Raw genomic sequence first — 26,015 nt, forward strand, 5'->3', positions numbered from 1 at the left:
ATTATGTCCCTTGGCTGGTCATTGGAAGACTATATTGACCAGCTAATGTGTAAAAAGGAAATACAACAGGAGTAGTTGTTAGACCTCAGGTTGTAAGATAGATAGGTAATTCTCAAACTTTTCCCCAAAGGTCTGAACAGCAGAGGAGAGTTACAACAGATAGGATGCTTTTGGCTGCACGTAACTGAAAACACAGCTCAAACTAGTTTAAACAATGAGTAAGTTTATTAACATGCAGACTAGAATTCAGAAGGGCTCCAGGTCCAATAGCATAAGGGCTTCACTCTATTTCTTTGATATTCTCTTGCTTTAGTCATCATTTGTGTATCCGTTTTGTCTCCTGATTAGGGTCCTCATTGTTAATAAATGGCTCAGAGGAGAAATGGGGAATACTGTTTTTATTCATGTTCTACAAGAGAAAAAGAAAACCTTTCACCCAACCGTGCTACAGAAACATTTTCCTTGAGTCTGATAGGGCTAACTTAGGTCATACGGCCACTCCTCTGCCAGTAAGAGGTAACCTCTCAAGGGAAACCTGTACCCTAACTGACTGAAGTCTGAGTTCCTACACCATTCAGTGGCAAGCTGGTGGGATTACCATGAGCGGTTTAAAGTAAGCAAGACACACTCCCAAAGCTGGGGATGAGGTTAAATTCCTTTGCGTCATGAGCCTTCTGCAGGAAAAGTGCACACCTGAACAAAAATCAGGGCTTGGTCAGGGAAAGGAGTGGGGACAGTGGAAGCTGAAGACGTGAATTCCTGAGTCTTGCGAATCTAAGGTGTTGATCCAATATGATCCTCTATAAGCAGGATATTTGTTTGCCATTTCTTCTTTTTAAAAAGTGGGTTATACTGCTATGGAAAATAGTATGGAAGTTCCTCAAAAGATTAAAAATAGAACCATCATATGATCCAGCAACCCCACTGCTGGGTATATATCCAAAGAAGTTGAAAACAGGATCTCGAAGACATATCTGCCTGCCCTTGGTCATAGCTGCATGATCACAATCACCAAGAAGCAGAAGCAACGCAAATGCCCAGCAACAGATGAATGACTCAACAAAATTTAGTAAAAATGAAGGAAATCCTGTCACAAGCTTCAGTATGAATTAACCTGGAGGACATTACGCTAAGTAAACCAAGACAATCAGAAATAGACAAATATTATGTGATTCCATTTATATGAGGTATCTCAAGTAGACAAATTCATAGAAAAAGGAAATAGAATGGAGGTTACCAGGGGTTAGGAGGAAGGGAAAAGAAAAGTTGTTCTCTATTGGGTATAGAGTTTCAGATTTGTAATAGGAAAAAGTGCTGAAGATGTCTTTCAGAACGGTGAAAATATACTTAACACTACTGAACTGCACACTTAAAAAAATATTAACGTGGGTAGTTTTATGTTATGTTGTTTTTTGTAATAAAAAGTACATGTTTTTAATTTGGGGGAAAAATGGGTCATGAAAGTCCCTTCATAAATCCATTTTAAACGTAAATATCTCCCACAAAAAAGAAATAGATACAGAAAAGAAATAAAACTCACATCAAATAATGCAAAAAAAAAACCAACCCTAGGAAAAATAATGCCAACCTGGTCAATAGTAAAGAGCTGATCTCTTGTTTTACCATATAAAGGGCAAGCCAAGGATAGACATAAAGTCTAAAGAGGAACATCGGAGCAGGTACCGAGTTCTGGAAATTCTTCAATGAAAGCAAAGAAAGTTTTGGTTTGGTTTGTTTTCTTATGTGTATTCACATGGCACTGCTTTCATAGATATATTTCTAAAAGATATCAAATTAAGGATTACAAATGACCATCACACAGTCCTGTCAATGCAGCCTGCATCTATAATTCACAAATATGTCAACAAAAACATTTTCTCTCCAATCACATTTCATTTAATTTTTAAAATCTTTTTTCTGCTTTATCTTAAAAATTCATGCGTATTGATAGCTCTATTTCATAGTATGTGTGGGTTGGATTTATTTTAGAATGAATCTCCCCTTTTAGTTTTGTGAAAAATTGGCTACTCTAAGAAGATATTTATCCTGCGGAGAGAGAAATCCCCGGCACTTGGCCACATACACCAGTGTCAGCTTGAGAGGCAGAGCATGGGATCCAGAAGAAAAGATTTCCCGAAAGATGATCCCTCTGTCCAATAATAGGGAACCACCGTATGTTTCCGGCTATAAGATGCACCCTCCCTCCCAAATTTGGGAGGAATAATGGTTGTTAATGTTGCTGTTGAGTTCTGTTTATATTTACATTGGTGAAATATTATGTTATTCATGTTATTAAATATTTTACCACATTTTTGGCTTCAAACATTGTTTTCCTATTTTCCTCCTCTAAAACCTAGGTGTGTCTTATGGTCTGAAAAAATATAATAAGGAAAATTTCATTTTTCTGAAAAAAAAAAGGATTATAATGTGGCCACATGACAGACTCTTAGACAGCCATTAAACAGGCTCCTGAAGAGCCCCTTTTATAAAGGTGGGAAGGCTTATTTTATAATAATGAGTAAAAAAGGAGGGAATGCAACGTTGACTCTGACTATAAAAGAAACAGGCAGTAGTAACCACAGTGGAAATTTGAAACATGTGTGTGAAATGAAACCCCCCAAATAAAAGAGATGAAAAGGTTAACAGTGGTCTTCTTTGGGTGGTAGGTCATCAGGAGAGTTTTTCTTTGTACTCTCAGTTTTCTTGGATTTTTTCATAATTTATACAATATTATCTAAAATGTTTAGAGAGGGGAAAGTGAACTTTTCTGAAAAGAGAGGGTAAGCACAAGTAGGTCCAAAGTTCTCACTTAAGAAAACGGGAACATACTCATCCCCATTTAAGCTGTTCAGAGGACTTGTGTCCCCTTCCCCATTCCTGCTTTTTTATTTTAAATGTGCTTTGACAGTTGAGGTCAATATAAAAATACTACTGTAAACATATAAATAATGATAGAACCAAATTTAAGAGATGGGCCAGTTTTCTCAGCAACTTAACTCCTTACCTATTTAAAAATTTACTTCTGATTAATAACAAAAAATGTCCACTAGCACTGCAAGTAAATTAATTTAAAACAAAATGAAATTCTTGATTTCTGAAACAGGGTTAAAAGTCTTCCATCTGGAAATATGAAGTTATTGTTTAAAAGGATATAATACAAAAATCCCCTGAAAGCACATCTATGTGTCATTTTTATTTTACCTCTCCCTTACATAATGCATGTATTACAATTTGAGGAAATGCCTGGGTTTATTCCATTTAAATGATCTTTTAAAAAAATATTTTTTTTTATTTTTAGAGAGAGAAAGGGGAAGGGAGGGAGAGAAACATCAATTGTTTGCCTCTCATACGCACCCGGACCAGGGACCAAACCTGCACCCAGGCATGTGCCCTGACTGGGAATCAAACAAGGTACCTTTTGCATTGTGGGTTGGTGCCCAACCGAGCCACGCTGGTCAGGGCTAAAGGCTCTTTAATAGTGTTGTCATTCTGTTTCCAGTAAGCACAAGTTTGCATAAGCATAAACCATGTGGAAATTCCAAGATTAGAATAATTTAGATTCTGTTCTGGAACACACTGTGTTTATCTATCGTAAGACTATGGAATGTTCCCCTGTAGGTGAGACAGTCATAGGTCTGGGTTGCAAACTCGAGTCCCTGGATCTCATCCACTTGTGATCTCCAGCACAGGAATCACAAGGCCACTCTCAGCTGGGACCCACACCTGCCACTCTCCCCTGTCCAGGATCACCCGCCCTGCAACAGTGGAGGTTGACCTTCACATGTGTACTCCATTTAGGTGGTGTGCACAGCTCTGCCTCTTACCCCTGTGGGAGTGATCTCTTGGATCAATCTCTTAATTTCTGTGGCAGGTGTATTTATTGGAAATCTATTTTTCATATTCTCCACATCCTCTGCTTACCACTTCCTTTTTTGTTTCAAAGGATAGTTACTTTTTTATGTATTTGTATTTGATTTTTTAAAAATTATTTGCGTAACAGGTTAACAACATGTAAGTTTCAGGTACACAATTCTTTTTTTTATATTGCTGACACTATTACAGATGTCCCCCCAACCCCCTACCTTCCGTGTTGCCCCCTCCACCCCACCCCCACACTTAAACGTTTCTAATCATCAGACAGATGCAAATTACAACTATAATGAAGAACCACCTCACAATGGAACATTGAAGGTAGGTGAGTGTGAATATTCAGAAGGCTGGCTCCAGAAATTTAAAAAGACTCATGGGATCGAGTATCTTTTTTGTTTTTTTAAAGATGTTATTTATTTATTTCTGGAGAGAAGGGGAGGGAGGGAGAAAGAGAGGGAGAGAAACATCAGTTGTCTCTCCCTGACCAGGAATAAAGCAGGTGACCTTTCAGTTTGCAGGATGAAGACCAACTCATGTAGCCACACCCAGCCAGGGAGGGATCAAGTATCTTCAAATCTGTGGTAAAAAAGCTTATTTTGAAACTGCTGAAATTATATTGATAAATTTGTCAAGATATCTCCAGCCTCTTCTTTTGCTAAGCAAATTTACAAGGCTGATGAAGCATCTCTGTACTGCTGCTACGTTCCTAGAAAAACCTTAACGATGGCTGACAAATGGCACCGACAGATTTCACAGATGACGAGCAAGACTGACTGTTCCTGGTAGTGTGAATGCCATAGGCACACACAAGATAACATTTGCAGTGATTGGGAAAAGCCCATATGTAAGATGTCAAAGAGATGTTTGCAATTTACCTGTGCATTATCATGCAGACAAGAAAACAGCAGGCTCTGAATGGTGTGGCTCGGGTGGTTGGTTCAACCCCCAGAGCAATAGTTGTCGGTTCTATTCCACATCAGGGCATGGGCCTGGGTTGCAGGGTTTGGTCCCTGGTTCCCAGTCAGGGCACCTATGAGAGGCAACTGATGGATGTTTCTTTCCCTCTCACCTTCCCTCTCTTTCCCTCCCTATAGAAGCAAATAAACAAAATCTTTTTAAAAAAGCATCAGTTACAAGAGAAGTCTTTTCTCATTGTTTCTATAAACACTTTGTGCCAGCAGCATGAGCTCATTGCAAGTAAGCTGGACTGGAAGACAACTGCAAGATTTTATTGTTCTTAGACGACTGTAGTATACATCTAACTCCTGAGCTCTCTGCCTCTTCTGTGAACCATGAGTGGTATCTTTTACTCTCTTTCTGTAGACCAAATAACATATAAATCACTCTGCTGTTTATTCTAGGTCTTATGTAAAGTATTCCCGTCCCAGAGTCTCACACACAATGTAGAAACTTTGGCAGATTCACTTGCAAGGGTCAGAGTTTAGTGTCCAAACATCCTTGACAAACATCCACAGATTTCTGGTGGGAGTCAGTAATTATTTATTCCTTTGTTACTGGGATCTGCCTATTACTAAGCAGAGAGAAGCGTAGTGTTTAAAGAAGTGAATCATTAGTCTTTTTTCATTTCAGAGTAATATTTTTTCATAGCACATGTGTAATGTCGAGGAACAACAAAATAAATAAACCCATAGCATTAGAAGGTGTCCCCAAGACCTAGACTCTAAGTGGAAATAACAGCGGGTCCGTGGGCCAGAAACTGCACACCTGAGCAGAGAGAAGGGGTCTCTTCACCTGCCCTCCCCTGCTCAGTCCTTTTCAGAGTTTGTCAACAAGACAGAAGTCTCCTGAAATTTACTGTATTGGACAAAGAAATTTTGGGAAGGCTATTGTCTGACCAGATTTGAGCTGGGATATTTCTAGCGAAAGAATCTCACACCCTTGGCTGTTGGACTGACAGAGTCAGTAGCTGAGCCCCATGCTGGACAACATGAAGAAGTCTGGGCAAGAAGAGGGTAGAGATACTAAATTTATAGTCATTGAATATAGATGTTCCTTTTTGTATTGTCTGTTTGGTACTTATCTACCTAGTCACATATTGCCCCACAATGAGCAATCAAAAAGAAAAAAAAAACATGAAAGAAAACAGCTCATTTCAAATATGTCCCAAGCACTCTCACAAATTTCCCCTGCATATCCATTCACTTGAAAGGTTTTCTACTTGTTTTTTAACTGTTCCACAAATTGTACATCATAACTGTGACTCATAATTAAAATATATTTTGGGAATCCTACTAGAATATTTCCTTCAACTGAGAATTCATTAGAACTTTGATTGACTTTTAAGCTTCTGTGGCTTGGGCCCTATTTTATGTTATTTTATTAATTCTTTTTGGAGAGCAAGCTTTTCTTTTGCATCATCCCTGCATTTGCTTAGCTCTTCAACAAACACCTAATATGAACTGTTGTGAAAGGCTGAAGGCTGTTGATTCAGTCCCAAGTCTTTTTCTCCTTTCCTGTTTTGGGCTGAGGAACTTACAAAAATGAGTGAAGCACAGTTCCTGTAATTCCAAACAAATATAAAACCTAGCAAATACATACAAAATATGCATAAAATACAGTGAGGATTATTTCCCTTAGGAAAGGAAGAGATTTTATTTGCTAGGTTGGGGCTAGATCGCTCTATTATTTTTCTATATTGGGCTCTCCTGTTACACTGTAATAGTAACTACCATTTATGGGGTGTCTCCTGTACCTAAGAGAAACTGGCACTTAAGAAACATCCTGCTCAGAAAGGTCAGTTGACCTTGCCCAATGTCACAAGCTTTAAAGTGACAGCGCCAGGAATCCACCCGTGTACTTGACTATGTAGCCTGCTTACTGCCTGCCCTCTTTGCCCCCACCCTTGACTTCAACAGATTCTTTCTTCTGCCGAGAGCAAACATTTTGTATTCCCACCTTTTCCTTCATTATAGTCCATTATCTTACTTTATAAAAGAAAGGTACATAGGCTATACTTTCAGGGGTCAGTTCTATAGTTTGTTACTAAAAGGAAGGTACATCCTCACTTATCTGGAATCTTCTATCGTGTAGTGTTCCAAGGAGTAAAATCTTCTTACTGGCCATAAAAGGAACAACAATTCAGACACTTGGTTTTGGGGGAAGTCTCTTTGAAAAATTAGTCAAAGCACATAAAAATCTACCTAATGCTTGTCTCCCTTATACATATTTCCACTAAAGGCAAAGTGCTGCTTTAGAATCAGGGTATTTTGCCCAGTGTTGGGATATTCTGCATTCAGTTAGAGGGGCAGTGGGGGTGACCATGCCTCTCTCTCTTTTGGACTACTATAAAAAAATGCAATGCTCTTGAGAGAGTTCAATGGTAGCAAAGCAAAGACAGCACAAAACAAAACTTTTTAAGAAGGCAATTCTTTTCAGCTATTTTAAAGATACTCATTCCAGCCCTGACTGGTGTGGCTCAGTGGGTTGGACATGATCCCACAAACTGAAAGATCACTGGTTGGATTCCAGGTCAGGGCACATACCTTGGTTGCAGGCCTAGGCCCTGGCTGGGAGTGTTTGAGAGGCAACCAATTGATGTTTCTCTCACACATTGATTTATCTCCCTTTCTCTTTTTCCAACCTTTCCCCTTTCTCTAAAAATAAATAAATAAAATCTTAAACAAAATTTCCTCATTCTAGCACTTGTCATTAGGTGAAAAGAGAAGCCCCTGCAAATAGCCCAAATAGTAATGGTAGAAATGCTGAGTATTTTTCAGTGTAACTAGAATGATTTTTAAGAAAACTAACTTTGAAAAAAGATGTTGGTTAATACCCACAGGTAAACTTTTTATAAGATTTCTCTCAGATTATTTGTACATAATCCAATAAGGTAGTTAAATCCTATTTTTATTATATCAGATCATGCAATATTTATTCCAATTACAGTCAATTTCCATTTTATCTTCTGAATTATTTAATTTTTAGTATCTCCCAATAACAGGCCTTGATTTTGCTAGTTGCGTACTAATTAATTATTAGCTATGTGACAGAAACTGGCTATATGCTCTTCCTCAATGTGCAGAACAAACACATTTCCCATTCTCCCTTGCAGTTAGATTGGGGCCACATGCCTGGGTTCCTAAGGAATAGGAGCAGCAGTAACGTACACCACTCCCAGGCCCACCTAGTAATAAACCCCGCTGCACGGTTATCAAGCTCTCTTTCCCTTCTACAAGGTCAGTACTGCAGATCACCACATGAAAGGAACCAAGTCATTGTTCTGAAGGCAGCTGCACAGGAGAGTCACTCCACTTACACTGAAGCTACGAAGTGAATGAGAACTGAAAGTGTGTGACTGTGTGGGGAATTTTAAAAAGACATAAAAATTACTTGTGTGACTATTTTCTCAGGATAGTAAGAACTAGTACCTTTGTAGATGCACAGAAGAGCAATCAATATATTACATGCTATGGGTGCTGTAAGGGGTTAATTCTCTCTGGGAATCCTGGATTAAGAAAGGCTACTTCAGATTTTTTTTCCTTTTAATTTTTTAAAAATATTGTGTTTATTTTTAAAGAGAGGGGAAGGGAGGGAGAAAGTGAGGGAGAGAAATCAATGTGTGGTTGCCTCTTGCACACCCCCTACTGGGGACCTGGCCTGCAACCGAGACCTGTGCCCTGACTAGGAACTGAACTGGTGACTTCTTGGTTCATAGGCTGGCACTCAGTCCACTGAGTCACATGGGCCAGGGCTAGACGGAAAGCTTCTTAAGGGTGGAAGCATCTGTCCCATAGTAGGTGCTTGATAAATATTTGTTAAACCTGTTATACAAACCTCTGTAATCTATACACTCAGTTTTTGGATTGAGTAGCTATTTTATTCCTGCTTTTGGAGGTGGCTTTGCAGCAGGAGGTACATGCTCAGTCTTCTTCCTTTTTCCCCTTTATTTTAGATTTTATTTGTTTATCTCTAGAGAAAGGAAAAAGGTGGGCGGAAGAGAGAGTGAGACAAATCAACGTGAGAGAGAAACGTCCTTTGGTTGCCTCTTGCAAGAACCCTAAAAGGGGATGGAACCCACAACCTGGGCATGTGCCCTGACTAGGAATCAGGTGGGTGACCCTTCCCTTTGTGGGAAAACCCCCCACCAACTCAGCCACAGCAGTCAGGGCTCAGTCTTCTTTTAACAGAATTCCAGGGGTTGTTGGGTCCACACTTTGATGAGACAGGCATAGCCAAGGTGGTATGACTGGTGCCACGTCCACATGTTGAGAGGCAGTAGAATGCAGTGGTTAATCGCACAGACTCTGGGACCAGATATCAATGTCAATTCCCCTCTTTATTTTTTATACAAATTTAAGAAGTTATTATTTAACATGGGCTAGGTACTTTTATAAGTATTTTACAAATATTACCTGATTCAAACTGCTTAACATCTCTATGTAGTAGATATCTGTACTATTCCTGAATTGCTCCATGCCTCAGTTTCCTCCTCTGTTAAATGGGGATAATAACAAAATACCTCATAGGCTTACTATTAGAATTAAATGAGTATTGTTGCATTCACCAACCGCGAGAACAAATGTCGGAGACTTTCGGGGTTCCAAAGATGTTACTTTATTGGCCAAGTTTAACCTGCGCAAGGGCGAACTCTCCAAAGTGTCCGGAGACATGGTGCCCGCAAGGGCTGCAAATGAGAGTCGCGCCAAACGCTTACAGGCTTAGGGTTTTATGGAGGCGCGCAAGCAAGCTGGATACAGAAGCAGATGTGGCGGTTAGCGGTTGGCTCAGCAGCACAATAGGGTTACTGATTATTGGTGAGTTAACTCGTGCACTGGCTCGTGCTCCTTTACTTGATTGGTCAGATGAGCTCGTGCACAGGGGCTGCACTGGCTCGTGCTCCTTTACCTGATTGGTCAGTTGAGCTCCTGCGGGGGGGGGGGGGGGGTGCAAAATTTCCCTTCCTAGTGACTGTCCAGATGGCTATCTGCCTGACTCACCTTTGCTCTTAAACCACATCCTGGAACACACCCTGCTCTTCGGGCGTGTCCCGGAGCCTCTTTGCGTTAGTTAGTAAAACACCTTTTGCTTCCTTACAGCTATGTTCTGGCTAGTTCCCCTTGCCCTCAACAAGTATAAAGTGCTCAGAATAGTATCTGGAACACACAAAGTTAGCTATTGCAGGTAGAGATTGACCAGGTTGGGAGATCAGCTTGAGGTAAGTTAATCTTTTCATTTTATGTTCACTTCAAGGGCAGAGATGAAGTTATTTTGAATGGGAAGTAAATCCTGAGCATCTTCCAATCAAGTTGACCCTATATTTCTAAAGGGAAATTCAGTTGGCTTGTGTTGAAATAAAAAAAATGTAGAAAAGACACCTCTAAAATCCAATTTTCTGCATCTGCTCCGCCATCTCCCAAGTCCACATTATCATCTTGTCTTACTAGGATGGCGACAACAGCTTCATAACTGGTTCAAGCGCATCCTCCTTGATTGCCTCTATTCTCTGCTCCAGATTAACCTTTTGAAAACACAGAATTGGATTGCTCTGTGCTCATGCTTAAAACAGTTGCGTGGTTTCTCATTTCTACTAGAATAAGGACTCAAGTTAGTAACTTAGCTAAACCTTGTGGGATCTTGCTTTGGCCCATCGCTCCCAACTCACTCCTGGTCATCCGTCTGAATGGTCTCCCCCTGGAAACCCCTTTCCCACAACCTCGCAGACACATCAGCCTTCATTCATTGTTCAACAAATAGTTTTTGATCTCCATGTACTTGAGGAGTCATTGGGGATGTGGAGTCATTGAGGATGAGGAGTCATTGAGGTCATTCTCAATGACCAAGAGAAACATAGTTCTTCTACTCACAGAACTTACATTTTAGCAGGTAGGGGAACAGCAATGATAACACCACCAGACAAATGCAATTGCTGGTGGTAATATGTATGAAATAGGAATGGAGCCGGTAAATAAAAAGGGACCCACTTGAAATAAAGTAGTCAGGACATTTTCTCTAAGAAGGTAATATATACAATTTTATTCTAAAAAGTCATTAAAGGGTTGTAAGCCAGGGAGTGACATGATCATTTCAATTTTGAGAAGGTTGGTTTGGCTGCTCTAATGAAGGATGGTCTGGAGGGGAGCAGGGTCTGGTTCAGGAAATGAACTGGGAGGGTATGCTATGGTCTGGGCAATGAAAAGAGAAGAGTATTTATTTCACTTATAAAGACAAAGTACAACACATATATTTGTTTATGAACTAGATTAGGGTGGGGAAGGAAAAGGAGAACTCAGAGATGATTCTTGGCCTGACTAGTATGGCTTAGTTTGTTGGGCATCCTCTTGCAAAGCAAAAGGTTGCTGGTTTGATGCCCTGTCTGGGTGCATGCCTGGGTTGCAGTCTGGTCCCTGGCTGGGGTCATGTGAAAGGCAACTGACTGATGTTTCTCTTACACAGTGATGTTTCTCTCCCTCTCCTACTCCCTCCCTGTCCCTGTCTCTAAAAATAAATTAAAAGAAAAGATGATTATTTTGTCTCAAGTAACTGGGTATATTCCTGGTGTCATTTACTGAGACGGAGATTAGGGAAAAGAGGATTTGAGTTTTGGGATGAAAACTCAGGTCCCACATTGAGTATATTAAGTTAGAGATGCCTGTTATACACCCAAGTGGAGATGTTAGGCGGGTACTCAGATATTTGCATCTGGTTGGAGCTCAGAGGAGGCATCTGGGGAGAATAAGGAATTTGGGGTGTCGCCAGTACAAAGATGTTTTTGTACATGGGAGTTGATGATGCTGCCAATGGGAGACTGTAGAGAAGAGAAAAAGGGGGGCTCAGAACTGAGCTCTGAGGACTACCATAATATAGAGTTTGGGCAGAAGAGATCTAAAAGGAGACTAAGAGACTTGGCTGGAGTGGCTCAGGGGATTGAGTACCAGCCTGCCTGCGAAGTAAGGGGTTGCTGATTCGGTTCCCAGTGCTGGCACATGCCTTGGTTTATGGGCCAGGTCTCCAGTGGAGTGTGTGCAAGAGGCAACTACAACCACACAATGATGTTTCTCTCCCTCTCTGTCTCCCTCCCTTTCCCTCTGAAAATAAATAAATAAAATTTTAAAAAAAGAAAGAAAGAAAAGGAGACTAAGAAGGGTGGCCAATGAGGTTAGGAGTAAACAAGGAGAGAATGAATTTGCTAACCTAGATGACAAATTAAGAGTTTCAAGGCTGAAACATTGAACTCTGTGGCTCTGGAATGCTCCTGGGAGCTAGAATAAGTTAGAGAATCCACTGAATTTTGTATTTATTCTCCTCCCCCCAGGTATTATGTCTCCTAGGCCTGGAATGCTTACTCTTCTCTTTAAAAACAGAACAGAACAAAACAAAACAAACAAAACTTAGTTAAGTCCTAATGTCTCTTGGAGATCCAGATCAAACATTTACTCAGATTCCCTGTGACATAACAGTCTTACAGCTCTAAGAACATTTCCTTCAAACCACTTAGTACAGTTGTACTTTCAATTATTTGTATCTTTTAACTTGATTGTCACTCCCATTAGAATGAAAACTCCTTAAAGGTTAAGTGTCTGTTTTTCTCATTCACCTCCACTGTTTCCCTAACTTCTAGCCTAGTGTTCAGCATACAGAAAATTTTCAATAAATGTGTGTCAAACAATAAATAAATGTAGTACCTTGAGGGTTCGAGATCTGGAAATCAGTTAACAGGTAATAAAAGCAATAAAGGCAGTATATAAGGTTTGACAGGAATTGTGAATTTAAGGGCAGACTTGTCTGAAGCAGCAGAGGAGACTGACACAGAGTCCCCTAAAGACTTTAGTTCCAGCCTGAGTAGGAAAAGTCTTAAAACTTTCCGGCTTTCTTCCCTTTCTACAACTACTTTCTTTTGCTCATTTTTAACCCTGGCCCTGCATCCTCTTCTGTAATCCAAACTGGCTCACCTCAAATATAATTATTTTGTGGGGAAAGAAAGGCAAGCTGAATGAGGAGACAGCAGGGAGTTAGTGAGGGGAAGAGGAGATTATGGGAGATATAAATACAGAATGATAAGGAAAGGGAGACAGTAAACTCATCAAACTACTTGTTCTAAAAATGCTACTAACCAAGAAAAATAGTTGGAAATAAGACCACATGTAAAAGGGTCTTGAACTCATTCAGCTGAGTTTAAATCTCAGTTCCACCAGTAATTTGCTTAAAGGCATATTTCTTTGAGCAAGTTACTTAACCATATGAACCCAGTTCCCCCTGAATCTATTAAAATGGGGATAATAATAGTACCTGCGTCAAAGGGCTGTTCTCAGGATCAGCCCTGATCCCTGAAAATGGATCAGTAAGACAATCCATTTTATAAGTTTAGCACCATTACTGGCACAAGGTAAAATAAATGTTCAGTTAAAGTTAGCAGTTATTTTTCTTTAAAATGAAGTACAGCCGGGAGAGACGGCCTAAGTAGTATATGCTGGTAATATGAATGTAATAGCACTACACTCAAAAGAAGTGGACCACTTTAAGAGAAGCAAAGAAGGGTGTACTGGCACTTAAATTTTGGGCACCGCAAAGACTTTGACTATGTATGGAATTTGGATTATCACAGTTCAGCACCCCGCAGCGGTGGCTACTTTATATTTTCAGAAAGGAAAAATAAAGAGAAATGCTTATAATAACTATTCTGGGAAAAATTTATTTCGTACAGTAGGGCCGCTGTAGACGGTTGGGCACCGAGAAATCGACTCTCGGGGTGCGGACAGCGCTCATTCTAAACAATTCTCCGGACGCGGAGCCCCTTCTGGTGCCCAGAGAGAGGGCCGGGCACTAACTAGCCCGCCATTCCTCCACCGGTCCTTAAGGGAGTCGCACTAAGTCTGGTGGCAGGACCTCACCACGGACCTTCGCCACACTATACCTACCGTCTCCGACCGGAGGGTGGTACGCAAAGCAGTCACTAGGCAACGAGATACGCCGCGCGGCGAGCCCAGACTCGCGGGACCCTCCGATCCCCTGCACTGGTCCCACCTACCCCTCCGCCCATTGGTCGCTCCGCGTTTGAAACTGTCTTCCGGGAGCGGGTGGAAAACCCACAGCGCAGGCATGCGGCGCTTTCCGACTTTGTTCCGGAAGCTCCGCCCACTCCCAGCGTTCTCTGCGGTGATTGGCCGCCATTGTTTGAATTTGAAATTGAAGACTTCGGTGTGGTGTTTGCAGGTTGGGCAGACTAGGCTATATTTGCAGGTGAGGAGGTAGCCCAGGTGGAGGTGGGAGGAACGAGGTGGTGGCTGCGCACTTACCAGGCCTGAGGCGGGGAAACGGCTCTGTCCTTGTGAGCACCTTCCCAAGGGGCTGTAACGTCCCCGAGGTTACTCACTGGAGCGGGTTTGCAGAGCGACGTAGGCCTCTAGGGTACCTGGTGCGGGATGGAAGGTTGAGCTGCGCTCCTTGGGGTAGGGTTTAAATTTCGTATCTACTGCTGTTTAGCTGAGGGACGTGTTTAATTTTTGCAGGCCTCAGTTTCCTTACTGGTTAAGTGGGGATGATAATAGTACTACTCTTAGGTTTCTTGTGAAGATAGTGATACTATGCAAAGTTGTTAGAAACAGTGCGGCTTTAAATGCTTGCAATATTAATATTTTTATTGTTGCTGTTATTGTTGTTCAGTCATAGGCCTCTATTGCCAAAGCTATCTTCCCGAATTCCTGAGATGAACACGTTGCTTGGCAGGTGACATAGCCTGTTTTGCGGGGAGCCCTGTTGTAGGCCTCTATGCATTTATTTGGAGCCACTGCAGGTGCCTGGGGCTTGTCCACCTTGGGTTTTGCAGTGTCATACGGAAGTGGGTGTGGGTGTTTAGTGCAATGACTGTTGTCTGTTATCTGCCTGGTTAGAATGTTTTCCCTATTTCATTCCACCTTCTACTTCAGTGATCCTGCCTGGCACAACTCTAATATTCTGTGCTGAAGGACTGGTTGACACAGTTCATGGCTTTAATTAATCCTTGCTTAAGGTGGTCAAATTCAAGTTTGTTTTTGTTTTTAAAACAAGGCGGCATGTTTACCCAGAAGCAGTGTAGCAGTGTATGTATTTTATTACATGTCCAAGATCCAAAACTTCAAGTTGCAAAATAATACAAAGTAATACAAGTTGAAAAATAATACAATATATGAAGACTTGTTTTTGAGGCTATATTTTGTTAGTGACATTCAGAAACATCATTCAGTAGCAGAGTTTTAAGTTTTTAAATCAATCTCCTGGAGCAAAGATAAAAATACAGTTTTTCAGTCATGGCAACAGCCTTCTGAAATGAGAAATGAGGTCTTGAACTCTGCTGTTGCTAAAGATATCACTAAAAGAGTAGGATCATTTTTTTTCTTTTTGGTATAGAGGATTTTATTATTATTTAAGTCACTCGACAAGGAGTTTTCATTACTTCTATATCTGAATTTGTTGTAAGGGATACAGAGTAGTATAAAACAAGGTTCTTGACGTCAAGAAATTTGTACTCTAGTATGTGGGGTGGCCACATACTTGTAAGTGAAAGTTAATTAAAAGTACAGGAAATGACAATATATTTCAACAATTTTATCATTGTTAAGAGACAATTTATTCACTGAAAACTGAGCATATGAAGAAGTACAATATACTATAACCTTACTTTTTAAACGAGATCGACATTTTTTTTTAAATTCAGGATTTTTACAAAAGATTTATGAATACATTTTGGGGGGAGAATATAATTAATTAAAGGCAAAGAATGAAGCTTACTTTCCAGTTTCCTGAGTATTTCATGAAATCTGAGTGATGAAATGACAAGCCAGTACTTTAATGTTTTTGCAAGCATTTCCCCTATGTTCTGAATCAGAGGTTATTTTTTTTTACTCTATCACATACCGTTTTCTTAATTTTCACCTGTAAATTGCATATTTGAAATATTCTATCAAACTACACTTAAGTGACTTCACGATTTCAATTACATCATTGATTATACAATAAAAAGAGAAAAAAATAAAGACATTAAACTTGTTTAATTGTATGGTTGAGCCTGTAGTTTACTGGGCATTGTTGAAAGTAAATGTATAATTTCCTTAGTCTTTCTGCAATTTAGAAAAATCAAAAAATGAAAACCTTGTATTGACTTTTGGGGTTTCAGGGCTTATCAAGGAAAGAGGTATGACTACAAAGTGGCAGGAGCATGCAAGGAGCTTTACTGGGGTAGCACTTAGCATGCAGGAGAAGTCTCTCACAGCGTGAAGCCTTCCAAAGACTAGAGACAAGGGCTGCCACCTAGAAGTGGAGGAGGGCAAGGGCCTCCGGGCAGGGAGAGGAGAATCAGAGGGGGAACTTAGGTGTCTCAGTGATGTTGCTCCTCAGCATAGCATGGAGTCCCTGGGTCAGAACTCCAAAGGGCAACAGTGACTTGGGTCTTCAGTTCTATGGCTAGCAGATGTTGCATGTAGTTTCATGGGATGTGCAAAGAGTTGGTCTCTAAATGGCTAAAAATAAGATTATTTGAGCTATGTTAAAAGCAAGTGGATGTGTAAAAATTTGAGTTTCCCACCTCAGTAGGTTTTTGAATTAATGCTCCTGGTGTGCTGTGGAGAAGAAAACAACAGGGACCATATTTGGTTCATTTATATAACACCTGTGGATGCCCATACTGCTTTCCTGAGCATGTGTGAGAGTCCCTTCTGCATATTTCATAATATTATCAATAAACAGGAGCTGTCTTTCTCCCTAGTATTAGGTACCTGGTAGAGTTTCAGTAAATGTTTGAATGTTAATATTTTTTCAGTTAAGCTTACTCCTAAGTTTCAGTTTAGTGACTTGATGTTTCATTTAGTTCTAATAGTTTACTGCTGCATTCCATATTGATCTTTTAAGACTTATGATCTGTCAGGTACTGTTTTGAATATGTCCTCATACTTTATTTCCCTTTTCACTTGCATTATTTGGAAGAATTCAATTGAAAATAATTGTCTAGGTAACTGAGTTATGTTACAGAGTCTGTAAGTAAGACACTTCAGAAGACACTAAATAACTACAATAACACAAGGTTGTAATTTACTCCACCCTTACTGATTGATTTCTTTTAAAAAAAAACATTTTTAATTGTTGTTCAAGTACAGTTTTCTGCCTTTTCCCCCACCCCCTCAGCCCTCCCCACCTCCCCCCGATTTCCACCCCCCCTTGTTATTGTCCGTGTGTCTTTTATAGTTGTTCCTGCAAACCCTTCACCCTGTTCCCCTATAACCCCCTCCCCTCACCCCTCTGGTCACTGTCAGCCTGTTCTCAATTTCAATGTCTTTGGTTATATTTTTCTTGCTTGTTCATTTTGTTGATTAGGTTCTTGTTAAAGGTGACATCATATGTATTTGTCTTTCACCATCTGGCTTATTTCACTTAGTATAATGTTCTCCAGTCCCATCCATGCTGTCGCAAAGGGTAGGAGCTCCGTTATTTCTGCTGCATAGAATTCCATGTATAAGTGTACCATAGTTTTTTAATCCATTAATTTACTGATGATTTCTGAGAGGATTTTAGGCAGAAATATAAATGCCTTATATTGTCTTACTTTGTGGATTACTTTTACTTATGAAATTTCTTCTGATGAATTTGTCTATAGGTTGGATCATACGAATAATATTGGTTGGCTGAATCCAGTTGTATTTGATTCAGAATCTGTAAGTAATTTGATCTTTTTTTTAAATGAGTCATCAAGTTATAGATCATCAGTCCCCAACCTTTTGGGTACCAGGGACTGGTTTTGGGGAATACAGTTTTTCCATGGACCAGTGGGTTGGGGGGGGGTGGGGCTGGGGATTGGTTTGGGGATGATTCTGGTGCATTACATTTATTGTGCAGCTTATTTCTATTATTATTACATTGTAATATATAATGAAGTAATTATATAACTTACCATGGTGGAGAATCATTGGGAGACCTGAGCTGATTTTCCTGCAACAAGATAGATGGTCCCATCTGGGGGTGATGGGAGAAGTGACACCCGAAGTGTGTTTCTTGTGTCCAGTCTACTCCGTGATCTTGGTTTGGTTGCTGTCACTGCAGAAACCCCTGCTTCACAAAGAAAGGATGTTGGGGATGGAAGCAGGCATTTCGGTGCTTTTGAGGCAGTCTCAGGATATGTTGCCTTGACTTTAATCCAGAACATTAAGAGATTTGGAGTTGTCTCACACATACTGTTAAGGCCACTGTCGTCTGTGATCTCAAGCAGTTGGTCCTCTTCTAGCACAAAGTTGATTCACCTGGCTTACTCACAAATGGGCCACAGATCCATTGCTTCTCAGTTCGGGGGTCTTTTGTGGTTGAGAGTCATGCTCAAACTCTTTTGAAAGCTGAGATAGGTGATCATGCACCAGCTGGAAGAAAGAAGGCCCTGGTCAGTCTCTTTCAAAATCTCTGCTAATGTTTGAAAATGTCAAAAATCCCAATGTTCACTTGTCCCCATAATTCCAGTTTGGCTTTGAATGCAGCCACTTTATCTTCTGACTTGAACACAGTCATCACTCTCCCCTGAAGTGACAGATTGTGTTTATTGAATATGTCGCACAAGTAAGCAGGTTTTGTGATGCATTCTGTGTCACTGAAATGTGCTGCCAGTGGTGACTTTTTCTAAAAGAAATCTCTGGAGTGGCTCTCGTAACTCACAAACTCTGGCCAGTGAGCCCCCTTTAGAAAGCCACCTCCCTTCTGTGCGTAAGAGAAGTCGTGTGTGCTCTGGGTCCATCTCCTCACAGAGCTGCGTGAATAGATGTGAGTTAAGGGCATGTACTTTAATGTGGCTGATGATTTTAGTCACATCCTGCAAAACATTGTTAAATTCAGGTGACATTTTTTAGCTAGCCAGCATTTCTCTATGGATGACACAGTGTATAGCTCACATTCAGAAGGGACCTCTTTGACCGAGCAGTGAAACCAGAAAGCCATCCAGTCATGGCAGCCGCTCCGTCCATACGTGTAGCAACACAAAAATGACCAGTTCAGTTTTCCTGATATGTAATCATTCAAAGACTTGACTAGTTCTGCAGCTGTGGTGTTGGTTGGCAACAAAAGTACGCATAGCATATCCTCATGCACATCCTCCTGTAAGTATATGGCACAAAAACACACCTTGTTGCCTTGTCAGTATCGGTAGACTCGTCAACCCGGGTTGTGTTCCACGGTGACTCATTAATCCCCTCCAACAATTGTGCCTCAGTATCCTCTGCTATTTCATCAGTCTGACTAGTTACAGTGCTGGCCGAAAGAGGAACACATGCCACCTTTTGAACTGCAGCCTCCTAAAAGTTCACGAGAAATGTCCTTAGCAGCAGGTAGGATTGACTCTTCACCAATAGTAAAGGGCTTCTTGGCTTTAGCAGTGTGCTCAGCCACTAGGAATGATGCTCTCAGTGCAGACTCGTTTGATCAAGTGGTGACCCTCAGTAATTGCTTCTGTTCTTCGTGTTCACATTTTTTTCTTTTGAAAAACTCCACAAAGACTGGTCTTTTAATGCAGGGTACTTGGTCTTCATGTGGTGAAGCAGTGTTGGAAGGTTTGGATAGCCGTTCACCACATGTTATACCAACGGGTTTGGAGAATGTGAATCACCTGTTGCAGTGCTAGCATCGCCGCTTCAGCTCCAGCTTAGATCATCAGACATTAGATTCTTATAAGGAGTGTGCACCCTAGATGCCTCGCATGCACGGTTCACAGTAGGACGGTAGGGTTCGCACTCCTGTGAGAATCTAATGCCACTGCTGATCTGACAGGAGGGTGGAGATCAGCCGATGGGGAGCAGCTATAATACAGATGAAGCTTCGCTCCCTCACCTGCTGCTCACCTCCTGCTGTGCGGCCCAGTGGCCCAGGTGTTGGGGACACCTGTTATAGATGAAGCAGTCTCATGTTTTCTTCTCTGGAAATCTAGTTATATGGGGGAAGTATTGGGCTAAACTCAGACTTTTTAAACTCTGTAGTCTTTAAGACTCCAGAGTCTTAAAATTTGATTTACTTATTTTTAGAGAAGGAGAAAGAAAGGTGAGAAACATTCATATGTGAGAGAAACATTGATTGGTTGCCTCTCTCATGCCCTGCACTGGAGACTTGCTTTGCAACCAAGGCATGTGCTCTGACCAGGGATCAAACTGGTGACCTTTCAGTTTACAAGCCTGTGCTTAATCCACTGAGCCACACCAACCAGGGCTAACCTCCATAGTCTTAACTACTAATTTATGAAGGATATCTAAAGAAGTTGCTGTTATTCTTGCAGAATGGAATCTAATTTAAATCAAGATGGGATGCCTAGACCTTCATATGTTTTTAGTGCTGATCCAGTTGCAAGGCCTTCAGAAATCAATTTTGACAGCATTAAGCTTGATCTCTCTCATGAATTTTCCTTAGCTGCTTCAAGCACTGAGGTAAGTGTAAGAAAAATATTATGTTAATTATCATGATTGAGTAGAAATATGTGTGGTGCACACATACTTGCAGACAGGTAGGACTAGAGCTTTCCAAACTGTGGATTTTTTAAAAAAGTTTAATTCTTATTCAAGTACAGTTTTCTGTTTTATATTCCCTGCCCTGCGCCCCCCCCCCCCCCCCCCCCCACCCCCCCCCCNGCCCCCCCCCCCCCGACCCCATGCTCCCCACCTCCCTCAAACTGTGGGTTTAAGGCAGCCTTTTGAAGGGGGCCAAAGTTTTGCCATCTCAAGATGAGCCATTTGGGGTATTGATTTTAAGGTTCCTTTAATTTATTGATTTGAGAGGCAGACAGACAGACAGACATCAGTTTGTTGTTCTACTCCATTTGTGTACTCACTGGTGGTTCTTGTATGTGCCCTGACCAGAGACTGAACCTACAACCTTGTCTTAGGATTATCCCATCAACCGAGCTCCCCTACCAGGACCTTAAGTTGGTTGTTAAACAAATGATTCAGAAATAATCTTTGACCACCTCTCCCCTTTTCTGCCTGGGTACTTTGAAAAAACCTGCTTCAGGAAGTAAATCTTAGCCTATTCCTTGTGAGAGTTTGTACCTTAGACTAATTTGAATTAAATATGGTAGATAGGAAGGATCCAAGTAGGAAGGGGCCTGTTAGCTAGATTGGCAACTCCCCCATTGTTTCTGGGTTTCGGCAGGAATTGTTTGCATATGCTACACTCTTTTGCCTCTTTCCACTTCAAAACCTTGGCCCCCTTTCCTTTTTTTCCATAGCGACACATAGGCTTGAACTACCCAGTGCCTCTGGGGTTTTCATGTTCTTATGGACTTCAAATGTACATTCATATAAAAAACTTTGGATACTCTCTCCTGTCAATGTGACTGTTAATTTGAATTTTAGCCCAACTAGAAGAACTTAGAAGGTGGGAAGAAAATAATTTTCTTAAGCTTTCCCACTTTTTATCTTAGTAATTTTTGCATGGTGCCTTAAGTATATAACAGTTCCTTTCCAAGTAATAGGTTCAAATGTCTTAACTATTTATGACCTAATAGAGTAGCCATTTAAAAAAAATTGCCAAGTGAAAAAACAGTATTTAACTTTATTCTTCAATTACAACATTATTTACTACTGGGGTATGTATACCTTTTCGGCACTGCACAATTTCTCAGGCTTTGGAATTGGAGTAGATATTCCTGTGCCTCATTGTTTTGGGATTGTGTGTGTGTGTGTGTTTTTATCACAGCAACCATTGAAAAATCTAGCTTCACAGAGATATGACATCAAGATAAATATTGTGATCTAATATTGAAACTGAAATTCTTTGAACTAATAGTTCGTGGAGGTACTATTGTTACTGTCTCAAAAATGTAGCCCTGGCTGGCATAGCTCAGTGGATTGAACACAGGCCTGCGAACCAGAGGATCGCAGTTCGATTCCCAGTCAGGGCACATGCCTGGGTTGCAGGCCAGTTCCCTACAGGCCAACTCCCAGCAGGGGACACTCGAAAGGCAACCATACATTGATGTCTCTCTCCCTCTCTCCTTCCCCTCTAAAGATAAATAAATAAATAAAATCTTAAAAAAATGTAAAGTACTCCACTATGCCCCTAGGAATTGTAGGCCTTAGTTTTAAAAAAATAATCCACAGTTTGAAATGTTAAAATAATTCAGTAGTGTTTAAGAAGTAAAAGTCCTTTCACCACTCTACCAACTACCACTATAATGTTTGCTTTGTGTCTTTGTAAAGTTTTTGATTCAGTCCATATACTGTTTATTACCTTTAAAAATTTTATTTTAATTGTTGAAGTACAGTTTTCTGTCTTTTACTCCCATCCCAGCTCACCCACCCAGTGTTTATTACCTTTTAGATTTTAATTACAATCCTTTAGAGAGATGGACTAACCCAATTCATAAATAACATGGAAGGGAACAATGGGAGTATAGGAAACATAGATGAAAGAAGAAAAGAGAAGAGAGGAGGGAGGGAGGGAGGAAGGAAAGAAAATTTGCTTGTACCTTCTCATAATCCCTCCCTCACATTACACCTGAATGCATGATGGAACGGAGCATGTGGGTTCATAGACTCTTCTGATTCCTTGTGATTTATTCTAGAGTTCTATGTTTTGGTGACTTAGAGCCCTATTCTTAGTAGTTTAAAAAGTTAGGATTTTATGGGGAAAAAAGGCTTATTGTAAACTTCAAGTATAAAATATAGAAGGTTGAGAAGATTTTGTCATTTTTTTAAGATTTTGTTTATCTTTAGAGGGTAAGGGAAGGAGAGAAGGAGAGAAATATGAATGTATGGTTGCCTCATGAGTCCCCTGCTGGGAACTGGCCTGCAACCCAGGCATGTGCCCTGACTGGGAATCGAACCAGCAACCCTTTGCTTCACAAGCCCGTGCTCAATTCACTGAGCTACACCAGCCAGGGCTAATCTTATATTGTTATATAGCTATCAGCCACGTTAATGAAGGATGATCTCTGAAATGCCACATTTATATTTTATAAATACAGTTACTTTGTTCTTCCTTTTTAGGCTAACAGTTTGGAATCCAAAGATTATCTCCAGGTTTGTCTTCGAATAAGACCGTTCACACACTCAGAAAAAGAACATGAGCCTGAGGTTTGTGTTGACTTTAATTGGTTTTTAACATAATACCTTCATTAAATGGACAAAATGTAATTGTCTGTATTTATTTATTTTGGGATTATTTCTATTTATTTGTTTTAGGGCTGTGTGTATATGCTGGACTCACAGACTGTTGTGCTGAAAGATCCTCAAAGTACACTTGCCCGGTTAAGTGAGAAAAGCTCTGGGCTGATCGTACAGAAATTTAGTTTTTCTAAGGTAAGTACTCATGTGAAACTGAAGATTTTTCTTTTAAGGAAAAGAGACTTGTCTTAGGCTAAACCACCTCATAATTTTATATAATTAACTAAATACATGTTGTGCTAATGGGACTTAGATATTAGGTCATCATACTTTTTCCTATAGGGTAGGACTCAAATTTCAGGTCTGTAAATATATATTTGAAGTGACTATATCACAGTTTAGTTCTTATAATCTTGTTTTAAAAGAATTTTTTTTTCAGAAGTCAGATGAAAACTTGTTTAGCTGGGTCAGATTTCTTTCTTTAAGTATATAACAGTTTATATACTTTATAAACATGAGTAGGTAAACTATCAAGTGTGTTTGTGGGAGTTGGGCATGTAACGCCTATTTTAACAATGAATCTTATAAAATCATTAAAATTTTTTTTAAGCATGAGAGATAGGGTAGAACTCATGGTGAATATTAACTTGAATTTCCTAAAAAGATTTGTTTAAAAAAATTCTTATTTAGGTGTTTGGTCCAGAAACTACGCAGAAGGAATTCTTCCAGGATTGCATTATGCAGCCAGTAAAAGACTTTTTGAGAGGACAGAGTCGGCTGATTTTTACTTACGGGCTAACCAATTCAGGAAAAACATATACATTTCAAGGTGAATTGTTTTATTTTTGCTAGAAAGAATAAGTGAAGCACTAATATTTGCTCATATAATACTGGCATGTAGTTGTACTTCATTATGTAGTCCATTTGCTCTATTTTTAATAGTAATAGCATAATTCAATGTATACTGCTGATGGCTTTTAATTTCGATGAATTGAATTCATTTGTGCATCTGAAAAATTCAGAAAAACAATTATTGTAACACTGTGTATTAAGCATGGATAACTAGGAAAATATTTAATTTTACTTTTACATTTTGCAGTTATGGGTGATTGCAAATCTGTGGCTGGATATGAATGTAAAATTTCAGGTTTTGCATCAGAATAATAGTTGATAAAATATCTATTATACAGTGAAGACCAAAGTTATCTCTGAGTAGTTCTAAAGTTTAACTCACTTTTGTCCCAACTGTTTACTCCTGCATATGGTGGTGTAAAAGGAGCCTTGGGAGTTCAGGGATGTTTTCATTTTTCAACTCTGAGGGAATGTAAAACAAACATTCTTTTTACAGGCACAGAAGAAAATATTGGCATTCTGCCTCGAACTTTGAATGTATTATTTGGTAGTCTTCAGGGAAGACTATATACAAAAATGAACCTTAAACCACATAGATCCAGGGAATATATACGGTTATCACCAGACCAAGAGAAGGAAGAAATTGCCAGCAAAAGTGCATTGCTTCGGCAAGTTAAAGAGGTAAGGGAGTATTTTAGTATGTAAAATACATATGAATCATGACCTTTTACATAAACTCCTTAGTTTGTTTTAGCCTATATTGGAATGCTTATGGTGGTGGTGGTTGTCTTTTTGAGAAAGTATTAAAAGCTTGTTTGATGACATCTCTTATTTTATATTGTACGAACAGTAGAAATGTTTAAACAAAACAAAACAAGTGTAAATGATTTTGAAAACTTTTTTGGTTGTAGAAGCTGCATTGCACTTATGTAATGATTTTTTAAAGTATATTTTATTGATTATGCTGTTAGAGTTGTCCCATTTTTTCCTCCCCTCGTCCCCCTCTGCTTTGCAGTCCCCCCGCCACCAACACATTCATGTCCATGTCCATGTCCATGAGTTGTACATATAAGTTCTTTGTCTTCTCAATTTCCTATACTATTAACCTCGCCCTCTCTGTTTTATACCTACCAATTATGCTTCTTATTCCCTCTACCTTTTCCCTCCCCCTTCCCATTGATAACCCTCCATGTGATCTCCATTTTTGTGATTCTGTTCCTGTTCTACTTGTTTGCTTAGTTTGTTTTTGTTTTTTAGGTTCAGTTGTTGATAGTTATGTTTGTTGTTATTTTATTTACATCGTTTTGGTCATCTTTTTTCTTAGATACGTCCCTTTGTAACATTTCATATGATAAGGGCATGGTGGTGATGAATTCCTTTAACTTGATCTTACCTGGGAAGCATTTTATTTGCCCTTCTATTCTAAATGATAACTTTGCTGGATAGAGTAATCTTGGATGTAGGTCCTTCCCTTTCATGACCTTGAAGACTTCTTTCCAGCCCCTTCTTGCTGCAAGGTTTCTTTTGAGAAATCAGCTGATAGTCTTAGGGGAACTCCATTGTAGGTAACTCTTTTTCTCTGGCTTCTTTTAAGATTTTCTCCTTATCTTTAATTTTGGGTGATTTAATTATGGTGTGTCTTATTACGTAATTGTTTTTAAAAATTCTTTTTTAATTGTAAAAGTGATATGTAGACACAAAAACTAAACAAGGGAATATGAAAAATAAAATTTGAAAATTTCTTATAATTCCATTTCTGAAGAAAAACCTATCATTAACAGATTAGAAAGTGTTCTGTATGTTCATTATAAAATCTATAACAGGGATTTCTCTATATGTATGTATATATCTTTATATGTAGGATATAGTCTTTTTTAAATAAAAATTGAAATTTTACTATATATATGTTCTGTAAGTTCTATAAATTGCTCCTTCATTTAATGCATTTTAAGTCTTACTACCTTCATTCATGTGTCTCTTATCTACTAGGTTATGTTTTTACCTCCCTTCTTCTTTTTTTTGGTCTATGTTTCTTCTTCTGGATTTTGTAATGGTTTGAGAAATTTATCTTATTGAAGATTATTTAAAACTATAGCCCTGGCTGGTGTGACTCAGTGGATTGAGCGTTGTTGGCCTATGAACCAAAAGGTCACTGGTTCAATTTCCCAGTCCGGGCACAAGCCTGGGTTGGGGGCCGGGTCCTTGGTGGGGCAGTGCATGAGACGATGTTTCCCTCCCTCT

General features: G+C 39.8%; 1 protein-coding gene and 1 long non-coding RNA gene across 10 annotated transcripts in view; one reads left to right on the forward strand and one right to left on the reverse strand.

The window, feature by feature from the left end:
• Positions 1-4,321: 4,321 nt before the first annotated feature.
• On the reverse strand, positions 4,322-13,832 carry LOC118987969 (uncharacterized). Its single transcript, XR_005066691.1, has 3 exons — positions 13,530-13,832; positions 10,272-10,348; positions 4,322-4,446 (listed from the first exon to the last, which is right to left on the reverse strand). It is a non-coding gene; the product is annotated as an uncharacterized LOC118987969 (long non-coding RNA).
• KIF20B (kinesin family member 20B) overlaps positions 9,983-26,015 on the forward strand; it is a 79,362-nt gene continuing 63,329 nt past the window's right edge. For 7 of the 9 annotated variants that reach the window (XM_037047312.1, XM_037047318.1, XM_037047316.1 and 4 more), the window contains exons 1-7: positions 13,980-14,067; positions 17,453-17,510; positions 20,099-20,246; positions 22,806-22,892; positions 23,001-23,117; positions 23,613-23,751; positions 24,271-24,455. In XM_037047312.1, the coding sequence (XP_036903207.1) occupies positions 20,100-20,246; positions 22,806-22,892; positions 23,001-23,117; positions 23,613-23,751; positions 24,271-24,455 (675 nt within the window). In that variant the 5' untranslated portion in view covers positions 13,980-14,067; positions 17,453-17,510; position 20,099. Of the gene's footprint in view, positions 10,046-13,979; positions 14,068-14,095; positions 14,277-17,452; positions 17,511-20,098; positions 20,247-22,805; positions 22,893-23,000; positions 23,118-23,612; positions 23,752-24,270; positions 24,456-26,015 lie in introns of those variants that run through there. The other 2 variants (XM_037047313.1, XM_037047314.1) reach the window with 2 other exon arrangements.

Source organism: Sturnira hondurensis, unplaced genomic scaffold (genome assembly GCF_014824575.4).
Source record: "Sturnira hondurensis isolate 20B ecotype Veracruz unplaced genomic scaffold, ASM1482457v3 Scaffold0005563, whole genome shotgun sequence".
Lineage (NCBI taxonomy): Eukaryota > Metazoa > Chordata > Mammalia > Chiroptera > Phyllostomidae > Sturnira > Sturnira hondurensis.